The following is a 24,841-nucleotide window of genomic DNA, read 5'->3' as shown; positions in this document are numbered from 1 at the left end:
GAGGCCCAGGCCCAAAAACACACACCAGCTCCTTCCGCGTTGACGAATCGCGACTGCTTAGCGCGGACGCAATCGGAGCTTTTCAAGACGCTCATATCATGCAGTCCAATACCATGGAAGAAGAAACGTCAAAGAATTTCAAATCCGTAGACCGCCACGTTCTCTATCCCCTTCGCAAAACCTCAATACGCAAGCTCGGCCATTTTCGTCTGCGATTATGGCCGCTTCATCCTCCTTTCCCTTTCCCCTTCTTCTCCTCCTTTCCATCCTCTCTTTTCCCCTCAGTTCCCACGCCCCGCACGACACCGCCATCAAGAGTATTTCTCTTACCCTTTCCCTGTTTCAATGTCTATTTGTTTCTTTTCGTTTCATTTTTATCTTTCTTACGAGCTTTTAATGTTTGTGGCTGTGGGTGGTTTTCTACTCTGTGATAGAGGCCATTTTGTTTGGGAGGAAGGCTTGATTTTTGCAATCGGGATGCTTATTCACTCTTCTGGGTGTCTGTCTTTTTGTCTCCCCGAGCTGGGTTTTTGAATTCATGCCACATTTATGCTAGGTGTTTTAGTGGTTTGACTGCGGGATTAGGGTTTGTTAGTATTTTGTCTCTGTTTGTTGTCCGTTTGAGTCGATTGTAGGTTGTAACTCGGATGTTAGTAGTTCTTTGTTAGAGTGAACACGGAGGAAAAAACGAAGAACTAGTTTCTAGGGTCCATGAGTGTGTCAATTCAGGTCCTTTTTTTTTTACTAAGGTGTGGTGGCCCTATCGTCTGGGCATCTCTTTGTACGGCCATCTTTCAAGTTCATTGTGTATTTTGAATTGAGTTTCGTATTTCAATATTTTGTTGTGCACGTTCAAGATTCTTATGTAATGTAATACATTATCACCTTTAATTGTTTTTTTCGGTGCATATCGTATCTGATATATGTTGCTGATTTAATTTTCGAATTTAGCATCAAGTGGTTTATAAAACATACTTTGGTTAATAAGAATCTTGTTGATTAATTGGTTACGTTTATGCCTTTTTTTGTTGTACTTCTTTAGTTAACATCTTTGGACTTAATCTCAACATTACAATTGACAGGTATTAACCTCGAGCACCCAGCTGAAGATGTCTTTCCATCTTCACTTCCTGGAGCCATTGATATAAAATGTGATCGTGTTCGGATTTCTGGTATTTCAAGATTAAAACTTGGAAGTTTTGCCAGTTCTTTTCGAGTCACTGCAGTTCCATCTGTTGTTATTCCTGAAAGACAACATACAAAACTTCAGGTTTGTTTTCACTGGTAAGTGGAGTACCGTAGTCTGATATTCATTGCCCACTAGCCTCTTCTAAGATACGTGGTGCTGCTTACAATGTGCACTGTTGACTGTCCATGGGCAAGTTTTTTTTTTTTTTTTGGATAAGATGTCCATGGGCAAGTCTTGATGGGGAGAATTGAAAGTCTTTTTGAAACACCAAATACTAGCGGAACTACAAGTAAAAAAAACTGGAAACTTTTTGTTGCTGCAAAAGCTGTTCCAAAACAACACTTCTAATGTTTTTCACTGTAAACTATGCAGGAACAATTCACTTGGATTGTGTCAGTGTGAAGACGATAAGTGGAAAACTTTTCAAAAGGGATTGTGGAGCTGCACCATGTCTCCTTATGAAGTCAGATATGTTGATGTTAAAGTTATTGATGCCAGATCTCTAAGTGGTCCTGTCACAATTGCCGTTGAAGAAGGTGTTTATTACATTGGCTATTGAGCTTCTTCAGTCTTAAATCACTTGTATGTTAATTTTTTTTTTTCTAATTTCTTGCAGATTTTCAACAGTGGCGTTTGTTGTGTCTAGCGTTGGGATTTCTGTTGCTTCTGCTTGCTCCTGTAGTCAGCAGCTGGGTGCCTTTCTATTACAGCAGTTCGATGGCCATTGGAATTTTCCTTGTTGTGTTAATCATTCTTTTTCAGGTACTAAATATTAACGATAAAAAATTCCTATCTAAATAAGGCTAACAGCAATATTTTTGGACTCCCTAGTTCTAGTACACGAGGATGATTTGGTTAAGTAATTTTTTTGTGTAAATTTATTTTAATGGGAATTGGAGGTGGGTTGGTGCCAAAAACAATTCAGCATTAAATTTTTTTATTTGTGAAGCTTGGAAGAAATGAGGGGTTACCTCAGGTTTAGGTTTGGTTACAATTAACTCTTAGATTAAGATAAGTTAACCCTGATTTTGATCACTTTATACCATGTCCTATCAACTGAATAAACAACGGATAAATAATCCCACACAAGTTGTCATCATAATTAAAACCTTCTCTTTAACATAAATTTTACCCTACACATCGAAGTGTTGTGTTATATCTATTAACTGTCGTATTTACTTTTTACAACAAAATCTCAAGCTCAAACCACATAATCAAGTAGTCACAATGTTTATACAACGATCTTTTATCTAAGCAAAAAAAAAAAAACAATCTGTTGTTTTTATATTCAAAGCAAAAATATTTATCCGAAGTTTAATGGTACTGTAATTTATTTATTTTTATACAAGTATTACTTCTTATGATACTCATTTACTTCAAGGAACCATTTCTAGTGGCTTCTGCATGAGAATCTTATCATCATTTTGATCAATTTGCTTTTTTTTTTTTAACTTATTGGAAAAAATTGAAATAGTTTATCCACTACGGTCTTGTTTAACCTTGTACTCCTATTCTACACAGTTGCCATAATTAGTTTAATTGTATGTCATCTCATCAGTATGGTCTTTGTGTGTATGTAGATGTGTCTGTTTTGCATTTTATAAATGAATTCCTAGTCTGTTTTGCATTTTATAAATGAATTCCTAGTCTGCCTTGGCCATTACCTTCTTGCTTTATCTGAGTTTACAAATTAAATACATATATATTTGATCATCCATGCAAATTAGTCATTGCTATGTTTTCCTTTGAGCTTTTTTTCACTGTTTAAGTTATCGGATGTGATGTTCGATGTTTATCTGCTTACCTTATATAATATACTTATGAAGGAAGTTTAATATTTGATCAAGGATTCTTAAGACATGAGATGGGATGGACGAGATTTATTTTTCAATAATAACCGTGCACAGTTAATATTACTGGAATTTGATATTGGACTATTTCATCCTACAAGATTTGGATAATGCAAATTTCACAAGCAAGTATTCATAGATTATAGTAATTAGAAAATTAAGTCCGTTTCATACCTTTATCAATTTGGTTGTTCATGGACCAGAACCTTCCATGCTAGACTCTTGTTACAAGCTCCAAATATTTTCTTCTCTTACTGGTTTGTTAATGATGCAGGGAATGAAGTTGTTGCCAACTGGAAGAAAGAATGCCTTTTATCTCACTGTGTATGGATCGGTGGTGAGTATAACATTAGAGTTTTTGGATTTACTTATTTCAGTCAAGCATTCCTTGAAAGTTGCCTCATTGTCTTTTCCAGCTTGGAGCAGGATCCTATCTTGTCCACCACTTTGCAATGTTAGTAAATTCAATTCTTCTCAGTTTTGGACTGAAGGAAGAGATGCACAATCCTGTAAGTCTAAGCTTAGCTTCTCTGGTTTTTACTTTTTAACGCATTTAAAATGAGATTCTTAACTTCGCCGTGTAAGTGCTTGCTTAGGCTTACAATATATTGGAGTTTGTTACATCATAGGTATAAGCTTATAGTGTTTATTTTATTTTATGTAGCCTGAAAGATTGATGGAGATAAATCTCCAATTATAAAATTGAAGTCTTTATTATGAATCCAAAGTTGTCAAATCTCTCTATTTATAAAGAATTGGAAAGCAAACTAATCCCAATCCTAGTTAATCAGAGAAACTAATCCTAATCCTAGTAAACCAATGTAACTGATCCTTATTCTAGTCAATCATTGAAATTAATCCTAATCCTAATCAATCATGGAAACTAATCTTAAATCTAATCAATTAAGGATTTACATTAATTTACCCAATTCCTGCTACATCATTCTATTCCTCCCAAAAGAAACTTGTCCTTGAGTTTTAAAAAGAAAATGAACAATGCAAAGTTTTCTTTCTCGATGATTTGTAAAAATCTCAAATAAAATTGTGATAGAACACTAATATAGTGTATGTTTATTGATATCTTCAACAGAATTACAACCAAATAAAGAACAAACAAGTAAAAGAAAGCTCAAGAACAATTAAAAGTAACCCTAACTCTCTGCCCTTCCTTTATTTTAAGGAATGTTGCAGACTTTTCATTTTAACCCAAAGTATGCACACCCTTCCCTCCTTTCCCTTTGCTCTTTTATACAACCTATTTCTAACTAACTCCCCTCTGTTGGTTATACAACATATTCACTCTAACAATTCACGTGCTTCCTCTTTCGTACCCATTCTACTATATTCTAGAATAACAGGGGTGTCTATCAAATTGTTGGCCCGTGGATATCTTCCACTGCAACTACAAAGAATGAAAGAGCCCATAAAAAATTTGTGAAAGGTAGAACATGACCCTCGTCAATATTTTTCTTTGGTTGCTGAAAGCTGTCATCAAGATTTTGCTCAACCATTTCAGCAAAAGTTGGAGAATGAAAGCAACCAACAAACCCATTTGAAATTTTGTTTTTGCATAACCTAACATTTGTAAAAAATGGGTTGAAATAAACCCATGGAAAGGACAGCAAATCAAAACTAGGGAGAACTGAACACAGGTTGGGTCATACAAAGTTGAGGGGTTAGATTGTGTGAAACACATGCCAGGAGTTGTGTACACATGTTGGGTCGAATCGTGTGGGTCGAGTTGAATGGATCATGTGTTACCACATATTCTTCTTTACTGTCTTTCAAGCAATTTACTGCAACTAAAGATTCATACATTTTGAAATCGGGTTGCCCACGGTTGTCGTCTACTTTCCCAGAATCACCTCCATATTTTATCACATCTTCTTTTTTGGACACGACTTCCTCAGTTTTTGACTTATTCTTCACTCGTTTTTTCTTCCTTGCTTAGTTGATCTACTACGTGTGTGTTCCAAATTTCTGATGAGTTTTCTGTTTTATGTGTTTCTTGCAAGATTCCACAACCTTGGTTGAATTCTTTATCTTCTTTTAATCTAGAAAGCTCTAGGTTTTGATTTTCTAGAATTGTGTATTATTTGAACTCTTGTCAATGGTTTGAAAGTTGTGATCCATGTTTTGTGTCATCTTTCCCAGCAAATACTGACTCTTTTATATTCCTTTTCCTCCAATACTTCAGGATTGATTTACAAATTGGTTGTTCTTGAATAGGTTTCAACCTCATAATTGTTGAAAAAAATTCCAACCTTTCTTGGTTGTTCTCCACAGCCAAAATAATGATTTCTACCCCTAAATGTATTTGTTCTGCTACAAAATTCCATTCTTGGATGGTTTTTCAAATTTCTTCTTGAATTTAAAGGGTTGCCTCTTAATTAGTTGTGTTATTCAATGACTAGCACAACTCATGAAGTTTCCTCTTGCGGTTGGCGTCACTCTTCCATTGGCAGCAATCAATGTTGGCCTAGACGATTGTTCTGGTACCAAATTGATGTAGCTTAAATGATAAAAGGAGTGAAATTTCCAATTACAAAATCAAAGTCCTTATTATGAAACCAAAGTTGCCAACACAAGAAGTCACTCTCTCTGTTTACAAGGAATTAGAAACCAAACTAATCCTAATTGATCAAAGAAACTAATCCTAATTTTAATTAATCAGTGAAGCTAATGATAATCCTAATCGATTAAAGATTTGACCAAGATACCTTAATTTACCTTAATCCGACTACATCAGAAACATACAGAGATACATCTTATTAGGAAAAAAATGGAGAAGGAGGACAGCCTAAAGGCTAAGAGCCATAACAATGTTGGAGTACGTATAAGGGTGTTCTAGGAAAGCAATAGAGTAATGTATAATGGTAATTAGTTAGAACCTAGAGGTAGTTTGGTTATTAATGGAAGAGTTAAGGTTTGTAGGAGAAGGGGATCATATTGGTAAGTTAGTTTTTAGTGTATTGATTATGGGAAAGTCTATGGCCCTGTTGATATTGTAATTCCTTCATTGATATTGCTATATAATTATCTTTAATGTGTTCATATATTTTCTGTGTTTAGATATCATAACATTTTATTTTCTTTATGCTGTCTCATCTTCTACTATTTGAAACCTACTTTATGTAATATATAGAGAGAGGGTATCTGGCACGTGTTGGTGCTCATATCTTTTTAGAGTGATCATCTATTTGTTTTAGTGGAAAAAGAATGGAAGACCCTTACTTTTTCTATGCAACCGTAAGCTTGAGTTAGAAAAAATGGACCTGGGTATGAAACAAATTATGTATGTAATACATTAAAAGAATGGACAAGAGGATCCCCAATCCGAAGGAGTTACACCAACAGGAAAGATTCTACTTATTTATTTATTTATAAGAAACAGACTTTTCATTCTTTAAGGGGCCTACAAAAGGAAGGGGGGAGATGGCATGTCCCTACACATCAAAGGATTATGAAAAAGATGTTAAAGTATTGTCAATTTGAGGGTTTACAGTTTAGGAACGATACAGAGTAGTGAGAATTTGAGATGAACTATAATTTCTAAACTAGTTTAGATGTAGATCAATTAGAAGCAAAAAGGATGACTAGATCCCATAACTTACTGGTGATCAAGGGCTGCTTGTTGCAAAATAAATGAATGAGAATCTTTCATTAAATTTAAGGACTGAGATCAGTGACCTATGATTACAGTGACATTGCTTTTCCTTTCCATTGATCTATTTGCTAATTGCCGATCCTTCTTCTTGTATGCTTACAGGTTGCGATCTTTTTACTTTTGGGGATCATTCTTTCTGGAGCTGCCTTGGGTTTCTGGATTGTCCGAAAGTTTGTGATCTCCGATGATGGGAATGTTGACATTGGTGTGGCCCAGTTTGTAAAATGGGCAATGCGTATTATTGGAGCCACGTTTATCTTTCAGGTGTGTGGCTTTTGTCTTTGGTTGTCCATAAAATTTCAATTAAGAATTTCATTAACCTGATTAAAGTACATGATGAAGAGGGGGAATCAGAAAGAAGTTGATTTCTTGGTGTACCCTTTCCAAATATTTTGTTATAACTGGAGTAATACGGTATCAGAGCAGGTGGTTCAGGGAGTTCCTGTGTTCAAGCCCTTGCCTTGTCGTTTCCTCTCCAATTAAAATCGATTTCCACTTGTTGGGCCTTTCAAATATTTCAAGCCCACAAGTGAGGTAAAATTGATTCCACTTGTTGGGCCTTTCAAATATTTCAAGCCCATAAGTGAGGAGGAGTGTTGGTGATATATAATTAAATTTGTCTTCAACCACCAGCTTAAACTTTTGAATGAATTGGTGGTTTAATAAAAATCTGAAGTATTTACATGTTATTTATCTTAGTTCATGAAGTCTAAAAACAATATAGTCAAGTGTTTAACTTGTTTGGTGGTTCATTTATTTTACAGAGTACTCCTGATGCTCCTTTAGCACTTGGTGCCTTTGTTTGTTGTTGGGCTGCCTGCTATCTTATCTCTTCTCTGAAGCATCGTGGTAGCATGTAAGTCATCTACTCGTTTATTTACTTTCTGATGTGGTGTGGTTCACAATTGAGTTTCCTTTATACTTCCTTAACATGTTTAAAAGCAAATATTTTTCAATCAAATACTCTTTGGAGCAATTATAATAATTTTTGTGCTCTGCTGCATCTTTTAAAACTGTAAGCTTTCACTTATCTAATTGTTGGATATGGACGTTTGGAAAGTGAATATTTCTTCATCACAAAATTGAACTTTTCTAAGTTACCATTAAATTGAGGATTTTTTTCAACCTAAGTGTCATGCAAAGTAAGTGCGTTTAGTGGATATTGTGAACCATAAAATATATCTCCCTTTTTACTTTTTTTCTTAACAATAACAGTGGCTTCTTATTACTTAAAAAACAGGTCAAGTGTGTGAAAATCCTGCTCTTGTATTTAAAATATCTCATCTATTTGTACCAATGGTACTTTTTACCTTATCTATTCATACTCTTGTATTTATTACCTTGGTCGAGTTCCTTCTCTACCCATTATCTCAGGTTGTTCTTTGTTGGGTGATGAAATATGGTTTCTGATATATATAAAATGCTGATCATATCATCAGACCCTCTAATGCAGTTTTAGTTTTGTTAGGAATCAATCATATACTAGATCTGGCAGCCCTTGGAAACAGCAGAACAAAAAAATTGTTGGGAAGCGGATTCATCCTGAATTCCTTAGCCGATCAAGCCCTCAAGACAGGAGGTGGAGAGTTTCTGATAGGCACAGCCCAGCTTGGCCTAATTCGCCTGTGAATGGTGCTGTTTTCAACTTTTCTGTTGCCTGTTTGCTCTATTGCTTCTGCTATTCTACATGTCAACCATCTTTCGTTCTACCTCTTACCATCTTCATTGTTTGACGTGTTACTTGCAGGGGCGATCTCACCGTCCTCCGGGATGCAAGATCGGGACTACTACTCAACCTTCCATAAGACCAGCAACCGAAAGAAGTTCACAAAGAAAACCTGGGATGATTTCACTAGAAATTCGACGCGACAGGCATTGACAGAGTGGGCATCATCCCCTGAATTCACAGACTGGATCATGGAGCAGGCGGACAGGATTCAACTGCTCCAGAGTGATGGTTCAGATGAAGCTGTTGGAAGTGAATCTGATTCAACCAGTGAGAATGTTGGTGGTGGCAGTAGGTTCAGCTTTTTAAACTGGTAAGCCTAGGCGTCTGTATCTGCTAACATGGATAAGTATAGAAATAGAATCTAGGATTTTTGAAAAGGAAACTGGATAAGTATAGAATCTAGGTTATTGGGTTCCTAAGAAATTTGAGATGAGCTGAGTTTGACGAATATTCTTAGCCACAATTCTAACAGCTTGTGTCTCATAGATTAGGTCAGCTTGTGAATCTGCAACATGTGGAGAAGTCGACTTGGCCCACACTTAACAAGTATCACCATCACATATCGTGTTACATTGTGTCAAATGATTTTGTTAATACTGTTTGTTGAATTGGCCAACATGGAATTAAATGGAGTCAATCTAAGATGTTTCCATGACCTGAGGTGTCATATAATTCGGAATGATTTTTATGAGTCAACACAATCTACGAACTCTGCACGCTGTAGACGAGGCGAGAGATGCGTTTGACACCCTCCACACACAGCTGACTGATGTTATGGCATTTTTTAGGCATAGAGATTGAAGCTACATACGCTCTGTATTTTCTTTTGTAATATCTATAACTTAATTTTCTAAAATTTCAAGTAGGTTATTTTGACGAGTCATTTGAATTTCTTTATGGAAATGTAAACTTGAGAAACTTGGAATGTATAGATGAAAAGAATGAAAGACAGATGACCTTTTAAGTCTCTAGGCTAATTTCTTTTGAACATTGAAAAAAAAAATGAAACATGAAAATTTTGGTTAATATATATATTTTTTGTCCATGTTTCATCCTATTTTTAATTTATGTGATTTTAAGATGTTCTAGCATCCAAATTGTAATTATTATTTTTTTGGAGTACAAGTTAGGGTTCCCTAATTTGAGCCATGAATCTCCTAGTTTTTGTAAATGTTAGTTGGATTAAGAATGTAACAGAAAATGTAAGCTGAAGAGTTATGGATTAAGTTTGAAATATTTAGACTTAACTCATATATTTTAAATATATAGACTTAATTAATTACATAAGAAGCTTAGAATTATCACTTTTCACATAAAATGTACATTGAACTTCACATTTATACAAACAAATGATTAATATTATCACTCTGCTGCAAGATTCTAGAAAAACAAAATTCAATATAAATTCAATATTTAACAAGTTAACGATTTAAAACAAAAAGATCTAAATAAAGATTTGAGAGTAGGGATTTAGACCCTAGAGTCATGATTCAGATTCTCAAATGCACCTTCTATCTCCTTTCCTATGTTTATGAATTCTATGTCAAAATGACAAATTGTTAGCTTAATGCTTAGAGTAGGGATATATTTTTAAAATTTTAAATGCTTACATCGAAAAGAATATTACCTTCATCAATTTCTTCACCCCATCAATTTCTTCGGTCATGTTATCCAAAGGTTTAGATTGAATCCAATTCTGAGCACAAATGAGTGCCTCTGCAGTTTGAGGAGTTAATGAACTTCAAAAAGAATCTAACACTCGTCCTCCAGTGCTAAAGGCTAACTCAGAAAGCACAGTTGATATAGGAATGCTGTAGACGTCCCTTGCTACTTGGCTAATGATCTTAAATCGAGAGGAATTCACCTTCCACCAATTTATATCCATAAGTTTAGTTTTGTGTTCCAAATCACTTTTGATTTTATGATAAACTTATTTTTAATTTTGTTCTATTTTCGATAATATAATTAATTATGGAACTCATTCTCTCCCACTACTTTTTGAATTGATTATACTTAATGTTAGTGAAATCAAAGTAAATATCTTATAAAACCATTCATATCCTTCTACCTCCCACTTTTTCATATTCTCTTCTCTCATACTAATTATTATTTTTTATCCCTTTCAACTTTTCAAATTTTTTTTCAAAATCTTTTTGGGTATAAATATCCATTCTTTTTCTTTTCTATTCATGTTCACAAGTTACAACAAAAAGTTAATGGTGTGAAGTAAATCATGTTTTTTATTCTCTTCTATTTTTTTTAAATTTTATTTTGTTCCCTATTTTTTAATCTAGAGATATGTTTATGTACATTCCTTCATTTATAGATTTTTGTAATGTCTAGGAGCAAACATAAATTGATGAGAATTCAAAGATGAATAATGTAAAAGTCAGAGACTAAAAAGAGAACGATCAGAAACGTCATTTCCAAGAAATAACAAAGTGGCGTGAAGATACCAAAGAACTAGTTCTTTTTCTTCTAATTATTAGTATTGTTTTGTAATTAAGTATGCTTTCGATGTAAAGATATAGGATGTGCTTACCACCATAGTATATTATGGATCTTATAATTAAGAGATCGAAGAAAAAAATTGTCATTCTTTATTTGTATTATTTCAATAATATATTCTATTCAAAATTAATTGTTAATTTAAATAAATAACAAATTATAATTATTAGAAATTTGTTAAATAACTATACATCTTAACAGGGTAGAAATACATAAAATATATAGAATTATCATCCAAATAATAATTAAGTCAATGTTGATATCCAAAATTTTAATCCATTTAAACATTGGTATGTAATTGATACATATAAAAAAAGCTACTCATCAATCTAAAGTTTGATTGAGAAAATTGTTTCGTAATCATACTATCAAATTATTTATATCTTTTAGGTACGAGAAAATCATAAGTAAATTGAATTTTAAAAAAATGATAAGTAAATAAAATTAGTTTTATACTATTTGTTTAATTAATTACTCTTTTTATTTAATAAAAAGAATGAAAAATATAACATGTTACCGACTAGTGTGTATATATATAAATAAAAGAACTCTTGATCTTCCCCTTTGCTTTATTGCCAAGAAAAAAGAAGAGACAGACACAGCTGAAGAAGATTGAAAGGCAATTACTCATTTCTCCATTTCCACAAAATCCAAAACCAAAAGAAATCCTTTCTTCGTTCTTCGTTCTTCGTTCTTCGTTCTTCATTCTACCATTTCCATTTTCTTCGTAAAATCTCCAACAAAATCTTGACAAACTCCATATCCCTTTTCATCTTCCTCTTCTCGACCTAGGGTTTCACTTCCACGTTCAACCCCATGAACATCTCATTTCCTCATCCATAACACAAGATGTACTCACCCAATAAAAGCCCCTTAGCTTCTCCGACCAGCTCCCGTTCTGTTACAGAGACTATTAATGGCTCCCATAACTTCGTGATCAAGGGTTATTCCCTCGCGAAGGGGATCGGTGTGGGAAAGCATATTGCCAGCGAGAATTTCTCCGTCGGAGGTTATCAGTGGGCTATATACTTTTATCCTGATGGTAAGAATCCTGAGGATAATTCGGCTTATGTGTCAGTGTTTATTGCCTTGGCTAGCGATGGCACTGATGTTCGTGCCTTGTTTGAGCTCACTTTGGTGGACCAGAGTGGTGATGGAAAACACAAGGTGCATAGTCATTTTGATCGCTCGCTTGAGAGTGGACCTTACACGCTTAAGTACAGAGGTAGCATGTGGTAAGAATTCTCTTTGCCTTTTTGTTGCCTGTGAACGTATTTAGAATCATGGGTATTGGTTAATTGCAGGGTGTTTGTTCAATTTTCATTTATTTTGATGTGTTTAGAGAACGATTAACTATTATGTAAAGGATGTTTTAGATTTTCAGATCGGGAATTTATGCCTTGGGATCTTTTTACTTTTTATATTGGTGTTGATTGCTAAATGAAGCGAGGTGGGTCTTTCAACAACTATTATTGTTTTGACCCATACTGAAGCTGTTGAATCCACAATGACTAACTTGTGGTATAATTGACGAGGAACCATGTGATGTGCGCATACCAGTTTGTGTGCTAATTTACCTATCAATTTACCGAAGCACAACTACTTTTTTTGCCCCCTCCTATTAACAAATGAAAATTTTCATTGAATTAATGGAAAAGAATCAATGCTTAAAGATACAAAAAAAACCTCGCAATTTATAAGTACATTTTGCAAAGAAAATTTTGAGAATGGTTTAGAAAGAAACACAATTGTGATGACAAACCATTGATTTTGTTTGTTCTAGAAAACTCTTTGATTGCCTTCTATCCAAATTTTAGAATTTATAGCTTTACTTGCATAATGCGGTCTCAGAGGTAAGGAAGACCCAAGAGAAAAGATAAAGGATATAGCTCTGACAGCTATTCCGCTATTTGAAACTATGAGTTATGCATTGCAAATTGAAAGTTCTTAGCAATTGACTCCAACAAGCCTTAGAAAAGAATTAATCAGTCTCACTTCCTTGGATCCACAAAACATTATGAAGACATAAGGGATTAAGGGCCATATTTCTTTATTTGAGTCCAACTTCTACTACTCCATCCGTTTGAGATTTAGAAGTTAAATTCCATCTTACAAGATCGGCTAGCTTGCTACCCTCGTCGCTTTCCCAAAAGAAATCACATTTTCCCCTCAATATTGAGATGAAAGGAAGAAATCCTTATCTATACTTACCATATTTATGGCTAATAGCGTCCCATTCGACACCAAAATGTTTTTTGAATGGCCTCCCAACACACATTTTTTAGCCACATATATGAACTCAACTATCCACAAGGCATTTCATTATTCTTTTAGAAATATCATGGCGAATATTGTCTCTTTCAACCAGAAATCTTCTAGGCGCTTAGTGAGTAAAGCTGAATTATTCTTCATTCAGTTGCTAACTTGAGGCCTCCACAAACTTTTGGCGAACACTGGGTGTTCCAATGAGTAAGGTGGCTCCCTTTGACTGTACTCAACTCTCATTGTTTGTCCAATTCAAAAGATCTTCTTCAGGCATCTTAAAGAGGGAGTATGTATAGTGTATGGAGACATACTAGATAAGGTAGCTTCAAGAGGAGAAAGACTCCCTCATTTAGACAAGTAGGAATTCCATCTTCCTTGTACTTTATTTTCCTTTTAGTGTCTGAACCTTGCCCGAAATACTCAAGAGGCCACACGTCAACAACGCAACCCCAATCCAAGGAGATTCTGGTAACTTCATTCCCTTCAATATTAAGAACAACCAAGAGAGGTTTAAAGATATTTCTTTCCTGACATCATTTATTTAGCATAATGTAGTTGTGGGCTGAAGAAAGTAAAGCATCGTCATCAAACTTCAAGTGAGAAATGTGAGCCTTTCTATTGCCTTGCTTTAACCCTAGTAGTATGGATCTAATCCCTTGGTCTATCGTTAATCAAGGTGGAGAAAGAAGTGATGGTAATGCATGTTTTGATCCAATCAAGCTCACAAGTTCGAAAAACTTTTTGCTCTTCCCAATCAACCATTTCGTAAGCTTTTTAAAAATTAATCTTGAAGAGCTAACCTTCCTTTTAGTAACTAAGTGATCAAGTAACTCACTGGCAATTAGAAATGGGTCAAGAATTACCTTTCCCTAATGAAGGCTGATTGGCTGCTACTAATAGTTTGATGAAGGATCTTTTTCAATCTCTTAGCTAAAACTTTTGTATTAAGCTTATACAAAACAGTGATCAAACTTATTGGTCCGAAATCAACAACTTTGGTAGCACTCTCTTAGGGACAAGAAAAATGTACTTGTACATACAACAGTTGAAAATGTCATATTAAAAAAGGTACCTCATTTGTAAGCACCTAACCCATATGGACCTGGAGATATGTTTAAACCCAAATCATAGCTTCCTTGGCTTTAGTTTTAGAAAAAATATCTTCTAACAAGGAACTACTATGGGCATCAACGGGGTTTGTATCAATGTTGGATGGAATATAATGGATGCCACTGTTTCTATTAAGCTTCTCAAAGAAGGAAACCAGTTCACTCACAATCAAGTCTACTTTGAGCATCAATAATAGGCTGCTAGTTGAAGATTCACCTTCCCGATAATTTATTTTTATTTCACTGTAGGATTGGTGGCCGCTAAAACTATCAACTTACCTCTAAGTCATCATCTTCTAATTTAACTATATATAATTATAATTCTTTTGGCCTTTCAAACTCATCTTCTCTAGCAACTGGAGAGCTTTGATAATAAAAGAATCATTCACGACCTGAAAAAGAGACGTTTTCCCTTCCATTGTAGAAGCTACGTGCCCTTTACTTCTTTTTATGCCTTTGTTCCTCTTCTTTCTCAAGGCTTTTATTTTTTAAAAGGTCCTTTTTAAGTACAACTTGGGAGTAGGGAGATTTGAACCTGAGACCTCTTGTCGGGAACATATAGATACCATTTAAGCTAAGTTTATGTTGGCGGATTTTTGTTTTTTATTAAAAGGTTGGTAACCATTTCTCCCTTTAGATGGATAAGTCATTTCAAAGTTTGTTTGTTAAGGTACAACCAATTGATCCGTAAGGTCACTAGTACAATCTCTTTGTCAAGCGATTAGCGTTTCTTTTCCCAACCTTTCATCCATAATGTGACTTCTTTTGCTTTCATTCACTAGCATTCAGTCTTCGAGGAATGTCCAATGAATTTTTGTTGTCACCATGGAAATTCATTGCTACTCGAGGGGAGAAACAACCATAGATTTCAACTATCCGACCAAAAAGGTGGGAGATGTCTTTTCACATGGTGATTTGTGGCATCACCTTATCACCTGGTCTCATTAACACAACCTTAGCTGGGAAGGATGAACCCACATTAATTTCTTGCCTCCTCCAAACATTTAGAGAAAGTAATCGTTTTAGTAGCACTTTGTTAGGAACCAAGGTAATATGGATGCCTTTGTTCCACATTGGTTAGAATGGGATGACCAATGTAGTACTTAATGACTCGGCTCTCCTACCCTAATAAGCTGGTTTTTGGGATGTGATTCTCCAAGGTGCTTTAATACCTAACAATGGTATCAGGGTCGGTTGTTGATGTTCTAGAGTGGAACTGGCAGAGCGTTCTGGTCTGGTGTGGCCAAGTGAAGTACCGCTAGAGTAGCCGCTAGTACGTCTGCTATTCGAGGATGGAGTATTGTTAGAAACCAAGGTAGTATGAAGTGCCTTTGTCCCCCATTGGTTAGAATGGAATGGCCTTAAATGACTTGGCTCTTCCACCCCAATATCCGACTTTTGAGGTGTTAGCTACTTAAGCACATTGGAAAACCACACCTCATTTTCCTTTGGTCTCATAACCAGTATGGTACTTAAGTGACTTGGCTCTTCCACCCTATTTTCCTTACTAGATATATCTTAGGAGGCTTTTACTGCCAACAATGAAAAACTTCTGAGCTGGGTAGTTCTATCTTTTCCTTTGGCTGTATCATGTGGCTTGAAATTTAAGCATATTTTTGAAGTAAATCTTGACTGAAGAGTGGTGCTACTATACCAGCTCTAATGCACCAAACTCCACCAATCTGTGCAGTTAAGCATGGCTGGGTGAGAATATTGCTAGGTTGGTGACTGCATAGGCCTGATAAGCCCGACTGTTGCGCCTCTTTAAAGAGAATAAACTGCTCAGGAAGTTGTATTGCTTCTTGAAGAGATTTGTTGAAGTTTGATGATTGGAATGTGAACACTGTGAAAATATGTAGAAAGCTATGGAAATGGAAACATGCTCATTTTCATCTTTTCAAAGGAGGCCCCTTACTTTTGCTCATGGGTTCTTTCTAGCGTGATCAATTTCCTATGCTTTTTTGCTAAAGGTCCTAGAAAAGTGGTGAAGGAGATTGTAAAGCTCATGTAATTTAATTTGGGAAGGCAGAGGAAGATGTATCCGATCTTGTTGAGTGGAGCTTGATCTCTCCATATTAGTACATGTACATGGGTGCTTGAGTTTGGAGAAATCTTCAAGTCATGAAATATTTCCTTGGTCTCTAACTAAGTTTGGCGTGAAATGAAGACTGCACATGGTTTGTGACCATTGTTAGCATTTAGATTGAACCTCGAGGATGAGAGCTGATTATGAAGAAGGAGAATTCCAATTGGAAGGTGCCTCTGGAATTTCTTCTCTAGGTGCAAGTTCTTGATGGAATTTTTTTTTTTGGGTAAAAGAAAATCTTTATTTTTGGGTTGTGGTTGTTGTACTGGCAATGTAATTTTTCTTTTTCCTTTTAGAAAGTGCCCCTGGAATCTAAATATGTTTCCCTTGGTCTCTCTATGTTGTAATAGAGTCCAATAAATGGAGTGTGAAGAAATCTCTCTCAAGTTGCTGGATTATTATTCTAATATAGGAATAACTTCCTAGACGGTGAGGTGGTTGACTGTATTCTACTATGTATAACATGTATTTGACATTTGTTGAAACACATATCCAGTTTGGTCAAGAAACTATCTGTTCACATTAGTGTGGACACATACACATTGGGATAGATAGTTGATGCTTCATAATCATCTTCTCGCTATTGAATATATGAAAAAAAAAAACAATCTTTTTAGTTTGAAATCCATTATCAAAGTTCTCAATAAAACATTAAAAAATTTGCAACTGTGAAAAGGTTTTCCTTTCACCAAATGGAATTGTATGCAAGCTTGTTTTATGGTTTATGCATTTATTATTATTAATTATTGTATTATTTCCTTCCCTACTAGGGGCTACAAGCGCTTCTTCCGAAGGACTTCACTTGAAACCTCAGTTTTCCTCAAGGATGATTGCTTGAAAATAAATTGCACTGTTGGTGTTGTTGTGTCCGGAATAGACAGTTCAAGACTACATTCCATCCATGTCCCTGAATCAGATATTGGAGCTCATTTTGGTACATTGCTGGAAAATGAGGAGGGTTCAGATATCACTTTCAATGTGTCTGGGGAAAAGTTACGTGCTCACAAGTTAGTACTGGCTGCTCGCTCTCCTGTTTTTGAGAATGATTTTGTGAACATGATGGAAGAGGATAATGATGAAATTCTTATAACAGAAATGGAACCTCGGGTTTTCAAGGTGAATTTTCTTGGGAACTGTTACTTTCGTCACTTCTAATATTTAAGCCACTCTTTAGCAGGTCTAATGTGCTTCTTCCCATCTGCTGACAGTTTCTTGCATTTCATCTGAGCAGGCTTTGCTGCATTTCATTTATAGGGATACTCTCCCAGAAGATGATGAGTTCTTGGAAGCAAGCTCGTCTTCAGTTCCGTCCTTGCCTGATTCATTACCTGCAAAGCTGTTAGCTGCTGCTGATAAATATGATTTGCCCAGACTAAGATTGATGTGTGAATCTGTACTCTGCAAGGACATATCTGTGAACTCCGTATCCCACATTCTGGCCCTTGCTGATCTCTATCACGCTGCTGATTTGAAGTCTGTTTGCCTAAAATTTACCGCCGAAAATCTTGTTGGTATGTTTTTGGCTGATTTTCATTGAAGAATTACCATTCTATGGATCAATTTCAGCAGCTTTGCATATTCAATAACATGGAGTAGAATTATAACATTGTGCTTGCGGGTAATCTTTCTTACATTAACATGACTGAAATAATACATATAGTGGTATAGTTGAAATTTGTGTACGCTGCTGAGCATTTGTTTCTGTGAATCAGTCTGCTGAACATTTGTCTTTTAGGTGACTTGGGCGACATTTTACTTTTTTAATTAGGATTGCGCCAGTGTGCCCGGCTGCTTTTTCTTCCTCACATCTTACAATTGGTCGAAGAAACTCGTGATTGTTGGTGTGCATCTTCTTGAATAAATGTTTGCTTGGTGGCTGAATCCTGTTTTTCTACTGTCTTGAGCTGGTTGATAATATAGGATTTGAATTGATGATGCAGTGTTGTCTGCCCAAATTTTGGCCTTTTTGCCTTTTACTTTATTTTAGGAAACCCAGGCTACTACTGAATTTTAACTTCACAAAGGGACCAAGAATCTCAGAAAATCAGAAACTTCTTCGTCCTTTGTTTTTTCTTAATTATTATTTTTTTCATGTTAACAATCTGATCAGTGGACAAACTATTTCTGAAAGGAAGTATTATTAGGGTCAGGTATACATCCTCTAGGACGAAGAACTGCAAAACTAGTCACTAGGGTAGTTACGTGGTTATTATTATTATCATTGTTATTAGGGTAATTAAGTGGCAAAACTATTGGAACTATTTTCAAATATAACACAATGTCTCACTGATAGACAGTGATATTCTGCTATATTTCTAAATAAGTTGGTTCATTTTGCTATATTTGAAAACAACTATATTAGGAAATTAAGAAAATTTATCCACTCAAGAACCAAAAAGATAAAAGACAGCATAAAAGCAAGGTTAGAAAGCTTCTCTCTAAAGCATATAATAACTGATGCTTTAAGGAGATTTTGTGTTTGTTGGGGACCCTTGCAACTTAATTTTGTTAGGCTGTTGCCATGATTTCGAAATGTCACGAGTTACTGAGACTTTGGCAAAGGAGCTTTGAGACTGAGTTTTCGAGCTTCTTGAATTCGGGATGGGACTGTATTCTGTTATGCTTTCTGTTAAAATAAGTGCTATTCCGGCTTTGCCTTATCATTTTACATGCACTACGATATGCATTGTTTGAAGATGTCTCTTCTCTTTATCTTGGATGTGGACAACTTCTCATTATTCGATGTCTGATTGCTCAACGGTTTGGTGCAGCCGTAATGCAATCCGATGGGTTTGAGTTTCTCAAAGAAAACTGCCCGTTGCTACAGTCAGAGCTTTTGAAGACAGTTGCCGGGTGTGAAGACGAGGAGCTTAGCGGAGGAGGCAAGAGTCGTAGCGTATGGGCTCAATTCTCTGATGGTGGGGACACAAATGACAGGAGTGTGAGGCAACAGACATGGGAAAATGGAGAAAGGAGTCGAAGCCTGTGGGTGCAGCATTCCGATGGTGGCGATGCATGCATACGGAGTCCAAGGAGAGAAGGCTAGCTAACACACATAATCGGTAACTTACTATTGTGGTCTGTATAATAACATTTATGACATGAACTTCAGAACTACCGAGTAAAAGCCAAGAAGATTTGTAGTACTAGAGAATGTAAAGGGAAAACATTGCAAGTTGTTTATCAGATCTATTGTATGTGGAATCAGAAAATTGGCATTTTTGTGCTTTGACTAAATTGGTATGGAAGATGTCATAATCTTTGGAATGGAATGTTGCTTGACTGAATAAAGCTTTACTTGTTTAGAACTGAATGAATTTCTGTAATTGAACTTCTACACTGTTTTTTCTTCTCCCATCCCAACCTCTCATTTTTTCTGCTTTTTCGCCTCTCCTTGTCAATATATATTGGAAGGAAATGCTTTACATACTGGTATTGGAGCATTTCATCTTGGGGAAATTGGAAGAAATACAAAAGGGACTTGGAAGAGAAGTTCAAGGATATTTTGTGTAAGCATGTATTTTGGAATTCACAGACCTAACTGATTGCAAGAAAGTTAATATTGGAAAAGGTTATGGTGAGTTTTGAGGCAATCCCCAAGACGAAGGGTTGCAACCATTACAAAGTTTGATTGCGAGAAAGTTAATATTGGAGAAGGTTATGGTGAGTTTTGAGGCAATCCCCAAGAACGAAGGGTTGCAACCATTACAAAGGTTGGGGTGAGTTGGGGGGATTTAGAGGGTAGCTTCTTAGCATCTAAAACATGGACTTTTGAGATTGCAACCTTTGTTTTTTCGGTTAGATTTTCGACTCTAAGTCTAACACTTTGAAATGGAAGGTCTTGTGTGATGGTCAAAGTTTGTGAAGAAATCAACTAGAGCTTTCTAATATAACTCTTTCATTTGCGTTTGACTAGTGTGAGCATCTATTATAACAACATTGACATCAATAGTTCAAATGCTAAATAAATACAAAATTATGTTGGTAGATTGTAGAGATTCTTTTTTCCTCTTCATTTGATGTGAGTAAATCAACTATGATGTTATCTTTATGTAAGACCACCGATAATTCACACTTATAAGAGAAGGGGTAAAAGGGTAAATGATCAGGACATTAATGAGAGAGAAATAGTCTTAAGAAAAAAAGGTAGGAATAGGTAGGGCCCATAGGAGGAATATGAGGAAGGCTATTTATAGACCTTCTAGGGTTTAGTGTAAGGAGGTCATTTTGTTATCTTTAGTGTGTAAAGGCTGTTGTAGCCGACAAGAGATATTCTAGCTCTATAGAGAGAAGCTGGTATGTTTCTTTTGTTGTTATATTGTGGTTCTAAATCATCTTTTGGCTTATATATAAATAAAGATTAGCAGGACTGTCTCTGTTTGGACATTGTTGGGGTGATTTTCTGTGTTATTTAGTTAGTAACCTCACAACTGGTATCAAAGCCTTGAAACTGGGGTTGTTATGTGCGGCAAATAGAAGAAAGAGTGGATGGGACAGAGAAAGAGATCATGGGACTAAAAGAGATGATGTTAGAAATGAAGAAATCGATGGATCGAATGGCAGAAGAGATGAGGGAAAGTAATAGTTATAAGAAGAGGGAGGAATCGGGTACATTCGACGGATCCGTGTTGAAACTCAAGGGGAAAATGGAAGAAACATAGGCTACGACAGAAGGAAACAATGCAACAGTGGATCAGAGAAAATATAAGAAGTGGGAAATGCCAATGTTCTTAGGTGAGAATTTGGAATCATGGGTATATAGGGCTGAACATTCTTTTGAGATCAACAACTTGCCAGAAACATAAAAGGTGAAGGTAGCTGTGGTCAATTTTGGGCAAAACCAGGTTGTTTGGTACATGTGGAGTAATAACTGTAAGAAGGTGGCATCCTGGGAAGATTTGAAGGAACAAATGTCTGAGTTTTTTCAAGATTCAGGTCCAAAAAATTTGAGTGCTAGGCTGATTCGCATCCAGCAAGAGGGGTCCTATAATGAGTATGTAAAGAAGTTTGTTAACTACTCAGCCCTGCTACCGTACATGACCGAAAGTGTGTTGAGAGATGCTTTTGTAACCGAGTTGGAACCTGCCCTCCAGGCAGAAGTAATTAGTAGACATCCACTGACCTTGGAAGAGTGTATGAAAGAGGCACAACTTGTGAATGATCGCAATCTAACATTAAAGTTGGCTAGAGCAGAGTTTGGGATAACATAACCCAAAGGTACTGAGAGTAGCATTAGCAAGACTCAAGGGGGAGTAGAGAAAGGCACTTAGAGGAAGACCGAATTCCAGATAAAACAGGTCACCATTCCAATTAAGGGAAACTATCAGAAAAATGATCCATTAGTCAAAAGACTATCAGATTCAGAATTTCGGGCAAGACTAGATAAAGACTTATGTTTTAGATGTAACGACAAATACACCCCTGTCACATATGCAAAATGAAAGAAAAAAGAGAATTAATGCTCTTCATTCTCAATGAAGAAGGTGGGAATGAAGGAGAAAATTCGAAAGAAAATACAGAGGAGATAGTGGAATTGAAAAAACTAGATCTTACAAAAAGGGCGGAAATTGAGCTACGAACTATCACTAGCTTTTCATCAAAAGGGACCATGAAACTGATGGGGATGGTGAAGGGGAAGGCAGTAATAGTGTTGATAGACAGTGGGGCGACACACAACTTTATTCACTAGGCTCTAGTAGAAGAAAGACACATCTTAAAAGAAGAGGGCACTCTGTTCGGGGTCACGATTGGCAACGACACCAAGTGCAAAGGAAAAGGGGTGTGTAAGAGAGTGGAACTAAAGCTGAATACGCTGACTATTATTGCTGATTTCTTAGCTGTGGAACTGGGAAGTGTAGATGTGGTATTGGGAATGCAGTGGCTAGATACTACAGGAACTATGAAGGTCCATTGGCCTTCACTAACCATGGTATTTCGGGTGGGAGAGAAACAAATCACTCTCAAGGGATATCCAACCCTCATTAAAGCTGAATGCTCATTGAAAACATTGAAAAAAACATGGGAAGATGACGACCAAGGGTTCCTCCATGGCTTCCAACATTATGAAACTAAATTAGAAAGTGAATACGAAGAGGAACAAGAAGTGAGAGGGGGTGAGGAAGACTTACCCTTGATCAAGTTATTATTGAATAGTATGGTGACATCTTTGAAATACCAAAGGGATTGCCCCCCAAGAGAGCCATTGACCATCAAATATTAACACTCCCCGGACATAAATCGGTTAACGTTCACCCATATAAATACGGTCATGTGCAGAAAGAAGAAATTGAAAAGTTAGTCACAGAAATGCTTTCAACCGGAGTTATTAGGCCAAGCCATAGCCCTTATTCCAGCTCAGTCCTATTCGTAAAGAAGAAAGATGGGGGATGGAGGTTCTGCGTAGATTATAGAAAGTTGAACCAAGTGACGACTTATGATAAATTTTCCATTCCAGTTATAGAAGAATTACTAGATGAACTTCGAAGCTTGATCTGAAATCGGGATATCATCAAATCCGAATGAAGGAGGAAGACATAGAGAAGATTGCCTTCAGGACGTATGAGGGACATTACAAATTTATGGTAATGTCGTTCGGCCTCACTAATGCCCCTGCTACTTTTCAATCTCTCATGAACTAGGTATTTAAACCTTTCTTGAGAAGATGCGTATTAGTTTTCTTTGATGATATTCTGATATATAGTGCTGATATCAACGAGCATGAGAAACACTTAGGAATGGTTTTTGCTGTTTTGAGGGACAATCAACTATTTGCAAATAGAAAGAAATGTGTAATAACTCACTCTAAGATCCAATACTTAGGGCATCAAATTTCCAAAAGAGTAGAAACGGATGAGGAGAAAATTAAAAGCATGACAAATTGACATCAGCCAAAAGACGTGATCGGTCTGCGAGGATTTTTGGGCCTAATGGGGTACTATCGAAGATTTGTAAAAGGATACGGAGAGATTGCAGCACCGTTGACAAAATTGTTGCAAAAGAATTACTTCAAATGGGATGAAGAAGCCACACATGCTTTCGAGAAACTAAAACTTGCTATGACTACTCTCCCTGTGTTGGCTTTACCTGATTGGACTCTCCCTTTTATGGTGAAATTGATGCTTCAAGAATCGGCTTAGGGGCAATGTTATCCCAAAATAGCCATCCAATCACATTCTTTAGCCAAAAGTTATCATCAAGGGCTCAAGCTCAAACCAAATCCATATATGAAAGAGAGCTGATAGAGGTAGTCAATGCGGTACAAAAATGGAGACACTACCTACTAAGGAGGAAATTTACCATTATTTCCGATCAGAAGGTTTTGAAATTCTTGCTGGAACAGAGGGAAGTGCAACCGCAATTCCAAAAATGGTTAACTAAACTCCTCGAGTATGATTTTGAAATACTCTACCAATCGAGTCCCCCAAATAAAGTGGCGGATGCTTTATCAAGACAGGAACAGCTGCCCAAATTATTTAGAAGTTGAAGATGAAACCTGAGGAAACCAACAAATATCAGTGGAAAAAGGGAAGATTATTATACAAGGGTAGGGTGGTGCTTCCTAAAACATCCTCATTTATACCCAATCTTCTTCACACCTTCCATGATTCGATTCTAGGGGGTCATTTCGAGTTTTTAAGGACGTATAAATGAATGAGTGAAGAGTTGCATTGGCAAGGCATGAAGACAGATGTATAAAAAAATGTGCAGCAATGCGATGTCTGTCAGAAGAACAAGTTTGAAGCCACCAAACCAGCGGGAGTTTTGCAGCCTCTTCCCATTCCATAAAGAATTTTAGAGGACTGGACCATGGACTTTATAGAAGGCTTACCAACATCGAGGGAGCGAATGTTATTATGGTGATCGTGGACAGGCTTAGTAAGTATGCATATTTCATAACTCTCAAACACCCTTTTTCAGCGAAACAGGTGGCTGTTCTGTTTATAGATAGGGTAGTGAGCAAGCATGGAATTCCAAAATCCCTAATATCAGATCGAGGCAAAATATTCCTTAGTAATTTTTGGAAGGAGTTGTTTGCTGCTATGGGAACCATCTTGAAGAGAAGCACCACTTTTCACACCCAAACAGATGGACAGACTGAAAGGGTGAATAAATGTTTGGAGACATACTTGGGACGCTTTTGCAATGAGCAACCAAGTCGCTATGATAGATTCATTCCATGGGTCGAGCTATGGTAGAATATAACCGTCCATGCCTCTACTAAAATCACCCCTTTCAAGCTGTATATGACAGACCACCTCCTCCCCTGTTATCATACGAAGATCAAAATACCCCAAATAATGAAGTGGAAACAATATTGAAGGAACGAGACATGACTATTAGTGTCTTGAAAGAAAATGTATGCCTAGCTTAGAATATGATGAAGAAGATGGCTGACCTTAAAAGAAGAGAGCTAAAGTTCAAGGAAGGAGATGAAGTAT

The 24,841-nt window shown here is 36.3% G+C and overlaps 2 protein-coding genes across 5 annotated transcripts; both read left to right on the top strand.

The window, feature by feature from the left end:
* Positions 1-94: 94 nt before the first annotated feature.
* Positions 95-9,480, top strand: LOC101221567. 3 transcript variants are annotated; one of them, XM_011655155.2, is made up of 11 exons: positions 95-317; positions 1,083-1,284; positions 1,562-1,725; positions 1,806-1,951; positions 3,314-3,376; positions 3,456-3,548; positions 6,809-6,970; positions 7,471-7,562; positions 8,166-8,338; positions 8,454-8,745; positions 8,922-9,480. In XM_011655155.2, coding segments are annotated over exons 1-11 (1,488 nt in total). In that variant the 5' UTR covers positions 95-217; the 3' UTR covers positions 8,923-9,480. The 3 variants fall into 3 exon arrangements, with proteins under 3 accessions (XP_011653457.1, XP_031739795.1, XP_031739796.1); XM_031883935.1 differs by having other exon boundaries at positions 8,454-9,480; XM_031883936.1 differs by having other exon boundaries at positions 96-317; positions 8,175-8,338; positions 8,454-9,480.
* A 2,019-nt stretch (positions 9,481-11,499) lies between these two features.
* On the top strand, positions 11,500-19,738 carry LOC101218328 (BTB/POZ and MATH domain-containing protein 4). 2 transcript variants are annotated; one of them, XR_969238.2, is made up of 5 exons: positions 11,500-12,178; positions 17,174-17,519; positions 17,635-17,914; positions 18,139-18,244; positions 19,175-19,738. XR_969238.2 is itself a non-coding variant. In XM_004149056.3 (4 exons), exons 1-4 carry the CDS (start codon positions 11,793-11,795, stop codon positions 19,447-19,449), a joined length of 1,287 nt encoding a protein of 428 aa, XP_004149104.1. In that variant the 5' UTR covers positions 11,502-11,792; the 3' UTR covers positions 19,450-19,738. The 2 variants fall into 2 exon arrangements, 1 of the variants encoding a protein (XP_004149104.1); XM_004149056.3 differs by lacking the exon at positions 18,139-18,244 and having other exon boundaries at positions 11,502-12,178.
* Positions 19,739-24,841: the final 5,103 nt, after the last annotated feature.

Source organism: Cucumis sativus, chromosome 4 (genome assembly GCF_000004075.3).
Source record: "Cucumis sativus cultivar 9930 chromosome 4, Cucumber_9930_V3, whole genome shotgun sequence".
NCBI lineage: Eukaryota > Viridiplantae > Streptophyta > Magnoliopsida > Cucurbitales > Cucurbitaceae > Cucumis > Cucumis sativus.
The sequence above is the reverse complement of the archived record's forward strand: the minus strand, read 5'-3'. Positions and strand labels throughout refer to the sequence as shown.